At 34.0% G+C, this 14,482-nt stretch overlaps 1 protein-coding gene across 8 annotated transcripts in view; it reads right to left on the bottom strand.

Moving 5' to 3' along the window:
- Positions 1 to 14,482, bottom strand: part of Stag1 (STAG1 cohesin complex component) — a 426,216-nt gene that overhangs the window by 69,393 nt on the left and 342,341 nt on the right. For all 8 annotated transcript variants that reach the window (XM_063249046.1, XM_063249048.1, XM_063249043.1 and 5 more), the window contains 5 exons: positions 4,876 to 4,968; positions 4,672 to 4,761; positions 4,314 to 4,517; positions 2,621 to 2,691; positions 573 to 660 (listed from right to left, as the gene is read on the bottom strand). In XM_063249046.1, the coding sequence (XP_063105116.1) occupies positions 573 to 660; positions 2,621 to 2,691; positions 4,314 to 4,517; positions 4,672 to 4,761; positions 4,876 to 4,968 (546 nt within the window). The remainder of the gene's footprint in view (positions 1 to 572; positions 661 to 2,620; positions 2,692 to 4,313; positions 4,518 to 4,671; positions 4,762 to 4,875; positions 4,969 to 14,482) is intronic.

Raw genomic sequence — 14,482 nt, forward strand, 5'->3', positions numbered from 1 at the left:
ATTATGATGAAAAGATGAACTGATCAAGAAGATATGATTATTAATGTATACACCAAATCTTGGAGCACTCAATTTTATAAATCAAAAATTATAAGACTTAAAGAGATAGAGCCCAATACGATAATACTAAGAGATCATTATGTCTTACTCCAATCAACAGATCACCCAGAGCCCCCACTCTCCAAATCAATAAAGAAATATTACAATTAAATTATCCTGCAGATCAATTGGGCTTAATAGCACTATCTGAAATTAGAAGGAGGATGACTAGGGATTAGGAATGGGGTTTAACTTGTAGAGAGGGTGGGAGGGTATGACAAGTTCACTGTGTATCACAATGAATCCTATTGATTTGTACAATTAATGTGTCACTAATTACTGTTTTAAAAAGTTCTCTATTTTTTTCTTTTCTAACACACTTGAAAATACCTTCAAAACTATGGCAATAATTCTAAAAGGGAGTGGCTACATTAAAGAAATAACTAATTCTTTTAAAAGGCTTTTTATAATTATCTAACTTCAGGGAACCTTATTTTTCCAACAACATAGAAAGAGTATCAGTAAATTCCTACCTGTTCTGGCATAGCTCCATGTTCAATTCCAGTCTTCAATAATCTGTAGCAATTACCAAACAGATCCCATTTTGTGAGATCATGAGCACTAAAATATACAAACAATATGTTAACTTTATTCTATAATAGAAAAAAACTTAAGCTCAATTTTATTAAGAATAATGAAGTAACTTTGGTTTCTTACAGAACTAAAAAAAGATCCTTAAAGAAAATGCTCAAGTGTATGTATAATGGTGGTAGTAGCAGTGGTGGGGGCAGAGGCAAAAAGTAAAAAGAAAGTTGCATTACAAAAATCAACAGCAATAAAATGTTATTTATAACATGGTCAGTTTAAGCTTATATTCTTTAAATGAGTAACTTTTGTTTTTAACATGTTTTAAACAAATCCATTCATAATTTAAAAATACATGCTTATGTGTATTTTTTGACAAAGAGATCTGTGTTTATGAAGAAAAGGAAGGCAAAAGTAGGGGAAAGGAAATGTGGGAAAGAAATCTGGAAAGAGACAAAAAAAGATTATGGGTTTGAAACTAGTCTGACAACATAGCCAACACGTTTCCAAAAAAAAAAAATTAAATAAATAAATAAAAAATAGCGTAACTATTTACATGGTATAGCTATTTATACACGCTAAAGACTTCTGAATGAGATTTTAAATTTCCATAAATTCCACTGAAAATGCTCCTTTTGATACTTTTATCTTTAGATGACAAAATATATTTTAATGAGTTTGTTTTTCTGTGGAATTTCAAAAATTTATGGATGTATAAATAAAATGCCTAGATTCATTCATTCGTAGAGTTGTCTAGGCTGATCTTGAACTCTTGGGCTCAAGTGATCCTCCTGCAACAGACTCCAGATTAGCTGGGATTATAGGAATGTGCTCTGAGACAGAATACAAGCTTTGAATTTCACAAACTGCTTTTAAAATGTGAAGTATTAAGTAAGCATCATAACGATATTTTCTTTTGAAAACAAAGTTCTGTTTTCCTTTCTTCGCAGAACACATAAGCATATCTCATTCCAATGGATATGCAGATTACAACCTCAAAATACATTTTTCACTTACCGGAGTCTTTTTCTTATTCAAATGCAAATGTTTTGTGTACATAGTGAGAACACAGTGATAATAAACAAAACAAGAACATTCAAACAAGAATAAGCCCAAAGGACCAAGTTTGGTGGCTTTTCCTCCACACTTTGATTTATTTATACAAATAAAATTATATTACAGATTTATCATGCATATGGAAGAGTTCACTAAGAGTTCACTAAAAAAATCAATGAAAAACCATCATCTATTACATGATCAACTTAAGCCTATATTTTATACATAAGTAATCTATTTAATACATTTTAAACAAATTCATTGTGTTCTGAAATGTGTGTATATTAGCCTAAATAGAGCTAACTTGTTTTTTGTGATAAGAACACTTAAAATCTTCTCTCAGTAATTTTTAAAAAAATTATTGATAAATTTTAGATATACACAATGATAACATTCATTATAGGGAAGTTGTACCTCCATATATTTTGATTTTTCTTTTTTCCCCATTCTTCTCCCTTCAACCCACTTTCCTTCCTTGGGTTGAAAAATAGAAAAATTTTGTTTCTATTTTTCCTTCTATTTTCTTTTTGCTATTCTCAGTAATTATCAAGAATGTAATATAGTATTAAGTATTATCATCATGCTGTGCAGTGTATATCTTGAATTTATTCCTTCTTTCTAGTTGAAATTTCATATCCTCTGATTATATTGAAATCCCCATCAACATTTAGCTAGATTTCTAAAGTTAATTAAAAATTATAAATATAAAGCTCTGGCAAATCACGGTAATTTGTTACATTCAGTACATAAAATAAATTATCACTAGTTAAATAATAAAACATAATTCAGTTGAACAAACTTGGAATAGTCTAGAAAAAATAACCCCTCAATATTTCTCTAAAATTTTCCAATGTTGTATAAATATTAAACAGGAAAATCAGTTTGTATATCTTGATTAGCATATGCTACTCACTAGGTCTACTTAAATAAAATGACATACTTGTGGAAAGAAGTTAACCTCTTTAAGGTGGAAAGAACATTGTAAATATCATCATCATCAGCTTCTTCACCCTATAAATAATAAACATCATCTCATTAACATAGCTTAAATTCATGCTGAAGTCTATTTAACACTTAACTGAACAATTCTTTATAAGTAGCAGACATTCATGGCAGATAAATAAGAAAATCACATAATTCCAATATCTAGAAATTGGCAATTTATGCATTTAAATGTGATAAACATAACTTTGTTCACTTTACTAATTAATACTATGAATCCATTATTTAACATTTCTGAGTGAAAGAGCATTTCAAAATTTTTTGTTCTTTTTATTTGTGGGTTTCATATTTGAGCCCAGGACTTTATGTGTGCTTGGGAAACATGCTAGCACTGAATTATACTCTTGTCTTGAAAGACTTAATCATTACTTCAAAAATTTTACTGAGGTAGGCATGGTGATACACACTTGTAATACTGGTACCCTGGGAGGCTGAGGCAAGAGGAACTCAAGTGTGAAAAAGCCTGCGCAACTTATTGTGACCTTGTCTCAAAATAAAAAATAAAGGGCCTAGGATGTTGAAGGCCCTGGGTTAAATTCCCTGTATGGGGAGGTGGGGGAGGATTTTACTGATTTTCAATTGTATCTGTAATTTGAAAATCAATGAAAAATTGTAATGTTTGTAAATATAGAAAGTTCAAATAGTGGGGAAAACCTTTTTTTTTATTTAAAGAAACAAAGAGAAGAAATAAAATAGGAAAGAAAAAGTAGAATACAGAATTTTAAAAAATTAACAAAATCGCTAGTTGATACATAAAATATTGTCATCTTAAAAATAGTTGTTAAAGTTACAAAATCAAATCATTAAAGTGGCTAGACACTGAAACACTGACAGTGCAAATCCTTCTGTTCTGTGATCTAACAGTTACATGAATTGAAAGGAAAATCCTATCAGCCTACTTGTCAGTCAATAGAAAGAATTGAAAGGAAAATCCTATCAGCCTACTTGTCAGTCAGTAGAGAATTACAGAATTCTAAATTGCCATATACATTGGGAATAAAGAGTAAAAAGTGCCCCAGAAACAGCATGCTGCTTTCAAGGTGATTATGCATCTCTTTAAGTATATTTAATTTGTATGTTCTATTCATCAACATATCATACTATTTCAGTGATATTAAAATGCAAATTAGGTACTAAAATAGTAAATGAAGTAGGTTAAGAAAAAGCAGACCTTAGGAAGACTTTCCTTGGAAGAGTGACAAACATCAAGCATAGTGGCATTTGCTTATAATCCCAGCACTCAGGAGGCTTATGTAGGAGGATCATTGTGAGTTCTAAGTCAGCTTGGGCTGCATACTGAGTTCAAGGCCAACTTGAACTACACAGTGAGACTCTGTTTCAAAAAAAACACTCCCCACCGGAAAAAAACAAAACAAAACAAAACCATACCACTACTGATGGGTTCAACAAAAAACAAAACATAAATTTTTTAAAAAGAGGAGAAAACAAGGGTAGCATAAAAATATATTAAGATTGATCACTATAGGATACCCTGGTGAAATACTGCTTCTAAGTTCTGAAAGGACTAAAGAGTTCTATAGGATTTTATTTTGTAAGAGAAGTAATTTATATACTCAAGTATCCTGAATAATTATTAGCACAAAGTATTATATAAACACGTTAGAACAGACCTCTTGCAACAGGTCTTCTACAGAATGACTGAATCGGTCTACAAACTCATCAATCAGCTGGCTCCGAGCTATATCAACTCTATTTTGGATGGTATATTCTTCACTGCATAAGATGCTGTAGGTTTTACTGCAGGCTTCTAGAACATCTGATTCTACATGTTTTTCCACAACAAATTTAATCTGTTTTAACAAAGCATCCAGATGCTGAGGAAAAAGAAAAGCAAAAACCTGTTATACTTAATGTTTACAAAAAGTCAGCACCTGCCAAGTAAAAAATATAGGCATACAGATACATGAAAATAAAATAATGCAATTAATAAAACTATTTTGGAAGTAGACTTTGAATTCAATATCTTACCTTTTCCATTCTACCTGTGCTATAGATTTCTAGATCAAAATACTGTGGAATTTGTAGCAAGTTTGCTACCTTTTCCGCATCTGCAGAATACTGAAATGAGAAGCAGTGAAAAAAAAAGAAAAAGAAAAAAAGCAGTAACTATTTTAAGAGTAGACAAAGCAAATTCAGTGTTATATTATCACAAAACTGTAAATTAGAGTATACCTTTGACAGTAACATAGGAAGTGTTATAATAAAATGCTCGGTCAATTTGTTTCTATCATCAATTTGCGTTTTCCTTTCTTTGGCAGTCAGCACCTAGAAACAAATTAAAATGGTGGAAGATTAAGAGTGTCAATGTGCTGATTTATGAATCTAAAATGTTACACAGAATGATGAAGCAGTAGAGAAACTTAAATTAATAAAATGAATATATCCAGTTTTAAGCGAATTTATTTAATAGGCATCATTACTTTATTAAATAGCTAAAATTCAGGTAAATTACCAATAGTTTAACTTAAATAAAAACATGACTACTTCCATGAAACAAACTTTAAAATGCTGAAAAAATTAAGTTTCGGTTGAGTTTTAATCTCAATGTGTTTGCACTGATCTTCCCTTTGTTAAATACACAGACTTTTTAAAAGTATGATATTTTGATGTCACCAGAAGCTAACTATTAAGTCCTTTCAAAGCATACATGAATGATCCTTCTACATTCATTTCATTTGAATCTCTTTATAAGTAAGTTCATAAATCTGTTAGGTGGTAGTCAGGAAAAAGGTATAGCTCATGTCATAGAACAAATTTAAATTCATAATGTCCACTCTTTTAGTTTGTATCCAACTTGTTAAACCACAAGTTGTTTCAAAAAAAATTAAACTACAAGCTTAGTCTAAAGGATGATTTCTCCAAAGTACTCAGCATTTTGCTATTTTACTGAAGGTTCATCATAAGGTTGAATAGTAAAAAAACTCTAGAAATATTCCAATATAAAATAAAACCCACATGATGAAGAATATGCCTTCTGACTATTTTATATAATTAAGAAGTTGAACAATCACTTTGGAATGATTTATCAATTACTTTGCCTAGTTCTCTACAAAGTAAGTAATGGAACAACACTGCTGAATTTAATGTTTAGGAATGGATTCAGAATATTGAGAAATTATAAAATTCATGTGACAATGTATAAGAATATTTCCAATATTTTTTCATTATGTCAGGCACTTTGCATACATGAACTCCTCTGTTACTCCCAGTACCTCTGATGAAACAGCAAAAATGGCATGCTACCACTAAAAGAGGAATTTGACACTATCTAACAAAACTATACACACATATTCTCTATGATTTAGAAATTCCATTTCTGGCAATCTATACTATCAACACAACTTGTGCAAGTATGAAATGACCCATATACATTTAGCACAAAAATAGTAACAATCCAAAACATTGTCAATAGGCAACTTTTAACAGCGCATCCTTATAATGGATACTGAAAATGAAGCTATCCAAATAGTTAAGGAGTTATATCCAAGATATAAGGTTAAATACAGAAAGAAATGTACAGAACAGTATATAATTGGTACCCTAACTTTTATAAAAGATTGGCAAGTAGGAAGAATGGAGAATAAGAATATATGTATATGAGCACAAGCATTTACGTGTCTGTGCAAAATGAAATACAATGTGCACATGCAAAAAGAAATACTGAAGGATAAAGTAGCACACAAATAGAAATGGTTACTGGAATAGAGAGTAGAAAAGAGTATACAAGATTTCCCTGAATGTATCTTTTTACTTGACTTTTATTTCTTATATTTACTTCCAAAAAGTAAAAGTAGAAAAACCTTACTATTGAAGAGGTAAAAAGGCTAAATTTGAGTCAGAAATAATGAATGTGAGATATATATATACAGATTCTCAAGTTGCCTAGCAGAAATTATAACTTGTCAATAATGTTTTCTTAGTGCCAGGAGTTTGATCTTTACTTCTTTGTTGAAAGAGACCATGGCTCAAGGGAGAAATGGTGGATTCTAAGTGCTAGGGTTAGTGTGGGACTTGTGCTTTAAGATGACTAATGATCTCTGTTTCCAAGTTTCATATCCTTGTAATCTTTCCCCACAAAGAAAGCTGCCTTGTATAATCAACAGGATGTCATACAAACTAAATTGTGCAATTTAAAAATTACTTAAAAAAATTTTTTTACACTACTTAGGATTGAGCCTAGAGACTTGGAAACACTAGGTAAGAAGTGCTCTACCACTGAGCTACAGGTTAGTGTGATACGGTTGATACTGTGTGACTTTTTTTTTTATTGCCAGGTTTTTTTTTTAATTTAAGGAGAAAACAAACAAACAAACAAAAAAAAACAGTGAAGGGGTACAAGTTATACAGATTTACAGAAGAAAAAAATGCACAGTAGGAAATCACTAGTTAATGGATTACATATTGCCATCTTAGAAATAATTGTTCAAGTCACAAAATTAAAGCTTGTAGAGTGGACATTCCAACAATGACACTGCAAACAGTTCTGTTCAATGATCCAATAAAACTCTGTGATATCATTTTCTATCTTATACACTTAAATATACATGCAATTATATAGTTTAGAGCACTTTCTTTTCCTCTCTTTTGTACAATGACTATTACACATTTTGGGTTTCATTGCTCCCACGGTTCTTATTGCTTTTTTGGAAGAGAGTAAAACCAAATGTGACATAACAGAACAGAATCGGTCAAGTCAAAAGGGTGGACATAATAGATAATATAAAAACATAATACAAGGTGATCAACAATGGTTACCATAATGCCTCCCGCTATCTCTAATAGAATTGCCTATATCATTAGTTGTAATACAACTGAACAAAACAGTAAAGAACAAAACCGACAAAACCAAAACATTGGAGATATTGTAGGTCTTCAAAAGTAGATAAAAGTCAACAAGAATGGGCGTTATAATGAATTTCATTATCTTCTCAGCTGATGCCTAAACTTTTGAACCTGATACTATCCAGCAAAACAGAATAGAGGAACCTCAGTCAAAAACAAGATGGTGAGAGTAATACAGGGCTTCAAATCGAAATAATAGAAAGTCAAAGTGGGTTACTATATGATATCCTGTTATTTTTTTCCCTTTAATTAAACGGATAAAAATAAAAAAGTAAATAATGGAGTGGAGATTGAGAAAAAAGAGGGCATAACAGCGAAACAGGGCAGATCAAAACATAACCATTTAAGCAGAATAGTGTTTCACCACCAGATAATTCCGACCCAAAAGTAGTTACCATATAGACTCTTTCCTTGAAGTCCTTGAGTACAACTTCGTATACTGTAGCATTAAGTATATCAAAACAATGTAAAACCATTTAAGAGAATGACAGTATTATAGAGTATTTAGAATCGACTAACAGAAAATGAACAATGGTTTCTGTATATTCTCCTTGTCTTTAAAAGTTTTTGCTTATACTATCGTACATAATAAAATCCAATAAGATACAACCTGTTTAGACCATTGGAGACAGAAGAACAAAAGCTAGATGAGACTTCAAAACAAGATGGTACTAAATCAGTATTACTTATTAAGATGTTATTTTCTCCAAAATAGCTGTTCCTATCATCCAATCTTCTCTGTCTCATTTCTGTTGAGCTCTTTTTCTGTCAGTAGCTGTAAAGTTTGTCTTCTTCATTTTGTTCTCTGCTCCATTCGTTGTGGGCTCCCCGCCACTATTTCTGGGTTCTTTGTATTTTTCTTTTTTTAGAATATCCTGCAATACTTTCTGTAGGGTTGAATTGGTGGTTGCAAATTCCTCCAGTTCCTCTTTATCCTGGAAGCACCTCGTTTTTCCATCAATTTCCAGGGACAGTTGTGCAGGATATCTCAATCTTGGCTGGAGATTATTATCTTTCAAAGCTTGAATTATTTCCCCCCATGCTCTTCGTGATTTGATGGTTTGTGCAGAGAAATCTGCTGTAATTCTGATGGGTGTTCCCTTGTAAGTAGTCTGTTTCTTGTCTCTTACAGCTTTTAATATTCTGTTCTTGTATTGAATTTCTGGAATTTTTATTATTATATGCCTGGGTGTTTCTCTGTTAGGGTTGTAGGTAGCTGGGGTCCTGTATGCCTCATACATCTGAGTATCTTTACCTTTTGCTAAATTAGGAAAATTCTCCTGGATTATTTCTGTGAGTAGCTTTTGTAGTTCACTTGTTTGTGTCCCTACTTCTTCTTTTATGTTCTTAATCCTTAAGTTACGGCTCCTCTTATCATCTTCTTGTCTTTGTATTATTGCTATTTGTTTCTTTGTTATTTTTAAGAAGTTTTTCATTTCATTCTCCCATATTACAAGTCTGTCCTCCAGTTCAGATAGTCTGTCCTTAGTTTCTTTCAAGCTGTTATGCCAGTCTTGGATAGACTTCTTAATTTCTTGATAGTCCCTTTGAACCTGCTTCACATACTCAATGCTTTCTCTGTTTTCTTCATCAAGCAATTCTCCCCTCTTTTTCTGTTCTTCCATTCCACCATCTGTCTTTTCCTGGGTGGTGCTTAGCATTTCTCTAACTATTCTGCATACTTCTAGCTTCAGGTCGTTGATAACTTCATTCCTGAATTGGTCTATGAGGCTCTCTATATGGCGCTTAATGTATATTGGTGCAGTGTCCACTATTGCCTGTTTCTCAGAATTGGGGGCCGAGGAGCCTTTCTTGTTGCTTCCCTTCCCCATATTTTCTGTTCCTTATAAAATGCAAGCTTACATAGGAGGCCCGGCTTCCCTGCCTGTCAGCCACAGCCTGATCAAATTGCGCTGGCTAGGTGTTCCCGCCCACCGCTGTGCACCAGGGAGTTGCGGAGGAGGCAGCCTACGCGGGAGTCAGTCGCTCCTCCGGGCCACCGTCAGGCTCTGGGATCTGGGTTAGGCCAGCCTACGGAGTCCGCCCGCAGCATCACGCAGGCCAGGCACTTTTCACCAATCCCATCCGAGAGGGGAATGTGTGGCTGGAGTCGCCACCGCGCCCTGCTCTTACAGGACTGCCCGAGCCCAGAAAGTCCTCCGCTGGAGTCAAACTGTGGTAGGGGGTCAGTTTCTCTCACTCACCTCGCCACCAGTCAGTTTTCGTGTACGCCTCCTTGTCCGTCCTGTTTTCGACTCCGTTCGCAGACTCCCGTCCCCAGAGCTTCTGCGCGTCTCTACTTGCCGAGCCGCTTGTGGAGGCAACCAGCCGCCGGGCGGCGGGAAATCCAAACCGCGGTTTCCAATGGCGCGGGGTCGAGCCTCCACACCGAGTCTTTTCTGTTCCTATTTTAGCGCCAGGACTGTATTCTAAGTTGTTTTCTCTCAGCCCAGTTCGTTCCTGAGTCAGCAGAGCATATCTCTACCGGTTCATGTCTCCTTAGTCCACATCATTCCTGGCCTCTGAGCCGAGCCTTTCAGAGAGCCTCTGGTAGTTGCTGTTGTCTGTCCGCCATGTTCTCCCAGAAGTCCAACTGTGTGACTTTTTAGTGCCTACCTGACCACCTATTCATTCATTCTTGGGGAAAGTCAGCAGCCATATCCTGAGAAGACTCAAAACAGTCCTAGTGAAGTTCATGTGAAGAAGGTCCAAGATCTCCTTCCAGTAGTATGAACTTGCAGTCACACCAGTGTGTCATTATGTAAGTTGACTCTGCAATCCCAGTCAAGCCTTCAGGTGCTAAAACAAGGACTAACATCTGGACTGTAACCCTAACAGAGACCTTACAGCTAAGCTATTAGTGAATGTTGGATCCACAAGAACTATGTCAAATAATGAAGGCTTATTGTTTTAAGATTGCAAATTCTAGAATAGTTTGCCACAGAAAGTAAACCTAGGCATTTTGTTCTGAAAGAAAGCAACAAAGGACTCAAAAATTATAACATGTGGGAAAGGACTAGAAATTAGCCTGAAGGGCTATCATTAGTCATTGTTGGGACACATTTTTATTATGGAAAATCTAAAAACACTAAAGCATTACAGTAACAATTTGCATTCTATAATTTACATTCTGTAATTCTTATTTCAGCATGTCTCCTGAAGAAACTTTTATTTGGACAACATTTAAAAGCAAATCCTTGTAATTTCACCTTAAATATTTAAGTGAATGTCTTTTACAGAGAATAGCTTAAAAATAAAACATCTCTGATAAAATGAAATACCTTAATGACACTCATTGCACACGCCATCCATACTTTTCTCAAAAATTATTTATTACAATCTGTTCAGATAACAATCCAGTAGCATTTTTTTCCCCCGACCGTGCCCCCCACCCCCACACCCCAAAAATTCTTTTTTTTTTTCTTTTTCGTTTTTATCGGTACCAGGGATCGAACTCACGACTGCCTGCTTGCAAGGCAGGATCCAGTAACATTTGACTGGTATGTTCCTATGTCTTAAATTTTTTTTAATTTCTAAAAGTTACTGCTTTCCCACATTCTGAATTTGGTTGTGTGCATTCCTGTAGTCTCATTTAACATATTTTTTTACCTGCATACTTTCTTGAAAGCTGGTAGGTAGTTCTAGAAGCTGAATTACTTGCAGACACCTTTTTCTCCCTGCCCAGGAACACTTTAGTGGTGGTAGTCTCATTTACAATAGTGTTAAGTTTAATTAGTGGGTTCAGGCGACCCCAAATCCCATATTCATTCTGAAGTTTCCTATCACTATACACCACTGGATGTTGTTCAGATCCATTATTGGCTGTCAAAATTCAAATATTTTCATTCCACCATTTCTCCATTTATTACTAATTGCACTTTTATTCAAAAAGTTGGCCTGACCAGCTATTTGGTTACCCAGGACTGTTACATATGCAAATTTGTATATATGTTGTATAAAATTGTGTGTGTGTATATATATATATGTGTGTGTGTGTGTGTGTGTGTGTATGTGTGTGTATATATGTAAAATTGTGTATCTTCCTGATGTATTGACTTATTTATAGGACATCCTTTTTGTTTCTAGTGATAGTCTTTGTTTTAAGCCTGTATGTCTAATAATAATGATTTTTTCACATACTTGCTCAATTCATGACTTTTTGCCACCCCTTTTACTTTCAACACATATCTTCAAACCTGATCCAGGTTAATAACTTTAAAAGTAATTTTTATACTGAGGACTGAATGAACCCAGGGGCACTCTTAACACTGGGATACATCTACAGGCCTTTTTATTATTTTAAAAAACTGAGACAGTGTTTTTTGCTAGCTAAGCTGCTCAGACTATCCTCAAACTTGGTATCTTTCTACCATTAAGTGTAACTTCAAATCTCTGTATTTTGATTGGAATCCCCTTTCCCCATATTCTTTTGTGGTACTGAGGATTAAACCCAGGGCTTGTGCATGCTAAGCAAGCATTTTCCCACTACACTACATTCCTCAACTCTCAAAACAATTTTTAATATCACTGAATATATGACACACTGTCAGTCATTTACTCTGTAATTTTTATGCCTTATATCTTTATTTCTTTTTCTCTTTTTAGCGCTGAACATTTTTCCTGTTATTTCTTGATACTGCTTTCTTTTCAGATACGGATGGTTGTTTTAGGGACTAAAACACTTACCTCTAATTTAATTGACTTCACGTTAATAGTGAATTACCAGTAACATGAAAGTGATGTTACTCCAGTGAAGTTTCGTATCATTTTCCCTTCTTTTGTGCTAATATACTCACAATTACTATGTGCATATAACAGTGCTTAGTTATTGATTTAAATAATCTCATGCCCCATTAAAAATTAAGAAAAGAACAAATACATATACACAGGCATTTATATCCACCCATAGATCAGTTACCACTGTATGATATTCCTTATTATCTGAGATGCTTATTTTAGTATGTTTTGTAAGCCTGGTCTTCTCTCAAGTCTTTTGGTTTATCTGGAAATGGCTGTATTACACTATCATTTGTGAAACATAAATTACTGCTTTAAATTACTTGGCTTTTCATTATTAAAGTTCTTTTCTTCTTTTCATATTTTCTTGCAATTCTTCAATACATTTTCTATTAGTAATTTGAATTTATCTATAAAAAGGGCCCTAAAGTAGTTTCCTACTAAATCTAATATCTAGGCCAAATGAAAGAGTACATTGTTATTCTCCTGCCCCAAGTAAGGTCACAGTTTCTTTGCATCCGTGTAATTTTTCCTTAAAAATAGTTTTAGACAATGCATGAATTTTAAACCTTTCTGAAAAAGTTTATTTCTTCAGTAAGGACCCTTAAAATTTTCAGGGGGTTCTTATAGCACACATTAATTTTGAAAAACTGCAGATTTTAGATATGGTCAGAAAAATACCTGTGAATGCCTATTTGTATAGTTTAAACCCTAAATATACTATGTCTCCTGCAGTTATGTAATTTAATAATGACTTAGAAGGTACAGAGCATTTTCATGGTATCTAAGGGCATGAAGCACAAAACTAAGAACACATAGATTGCTACACAGTGCAGCAATCTGTTATGATGTAGGAATGCTGGTGCATTACAGGGAGATGAGTTATAGGGCAGTAGCCAATCAGCAGCAAGGAAAACTGAATACTGATCTTGGATTGGCTACTTGAAAACCTGCCAAAACAACTGTGGAGGATACATGCACTTTTCTGAAACTATGGGGGTTTCAAGGACCAGTTATTAAGTCTAAAAAAAGGTAACCAACAACTGAGGCTTTGAACTCTGAGCTGTGACTTCACAGTGATATACTGTACTAGACTTTGAACCCAAAGTCTTCACACTGAGCTACATTCTTATTCATTGTTATTTAAAGTATGGAGGACTGAACACAAGTCCTTTACAATGAACCACATACTTACATCCCTTTTAAAACTTTTGAACTTGGTGTGGTAGTATATGCCTCTAATGCAGCACACAGGAGAATGAGGCAAAAGGATAACTTAGTTTGAGGCCAGCCTGGTTTACATATTAAGTTCAAGACCAGCCTCAACTATATAGCCAGACTTTTAAACACACACACACACACACACAGACCAATTTTGAGACAGATTCCTGTTCAATCACTAAGTTGTCCAGACTGGGAATGATCGTGGAATACTTCTACTTCTGCTTCTCAAAGTGCTGGGATTATAGTTGTGTGCAACTGGCCCAACTAAGTTTAATGTTTTTCAGAGCAACTTTAAACTCTTACTTTGCTTCTTTCATTGTGTATAAATTTTATCTTTTCTCAAAATTTTTATTATTTTGATTTTTAATTTATCTTCCTAGGCAACTCTGCTGTATTGGAAGAGATTAGTTGTCTCTTAAGGATGCATCTTGAGATTGGATTCACATACCTCATTAGTAAGATTTGCCCCCTCTGAGAAATTATCTATTACAGATTACAGAGTATATTCAAAATTAAGCCAGTTTTTATGTTTGACTTGACTTACTTTCTGTTGGATTCTTTAAAGTTGCTTAGTCACTCAGTGATGTGTAGAGAGAGCTTATTAAATCCTTTTATGGCTTTCCAATTTCCATGATTTTTCAGTTACATTTTGGCTAATCCACCATTCTTACAAACTAAATCACATCCTTAGATTATCTAAACTGGGCTTTCTTTGTTGTTTCTGCAAAGTTTGGTACTATCATTTAACAAAGCTATGGGATTTTATCAGTTATCCACATTCAATCCATTCTTTTGGACAAAAAAGTTGCTGGGATTTGCAGAAAGTGCAACTCTGGCTAAAACTACAGATTTTATCAATCAAGTTGTGGGTAGTATATGTATATTATCAACGTGGAAAAAGAAGACCAGACTCCTAGTTTTATCTAAAACATTTTCAGTAAAGAAAAGTACTTCTGAATTTTCTTTTTTATCATTG

This window comes from Cavia porcellus, unplaced genomic scaffold (assembly GCF_034190915.1).
Source record: "Cavia porcellus strain 051 isolate PalLab524CR breed Dunkin Hartley unplaced genomic scaffold, mCavPor4.1 scaffold_5, whole genome shotgun sequence".
Classification (NCBI taxonomy): Eukaryota; Metazoa; Chordata; class Mammalia; order Rodentia; family Caviidae; genus Cavia; species Cavia porcellus.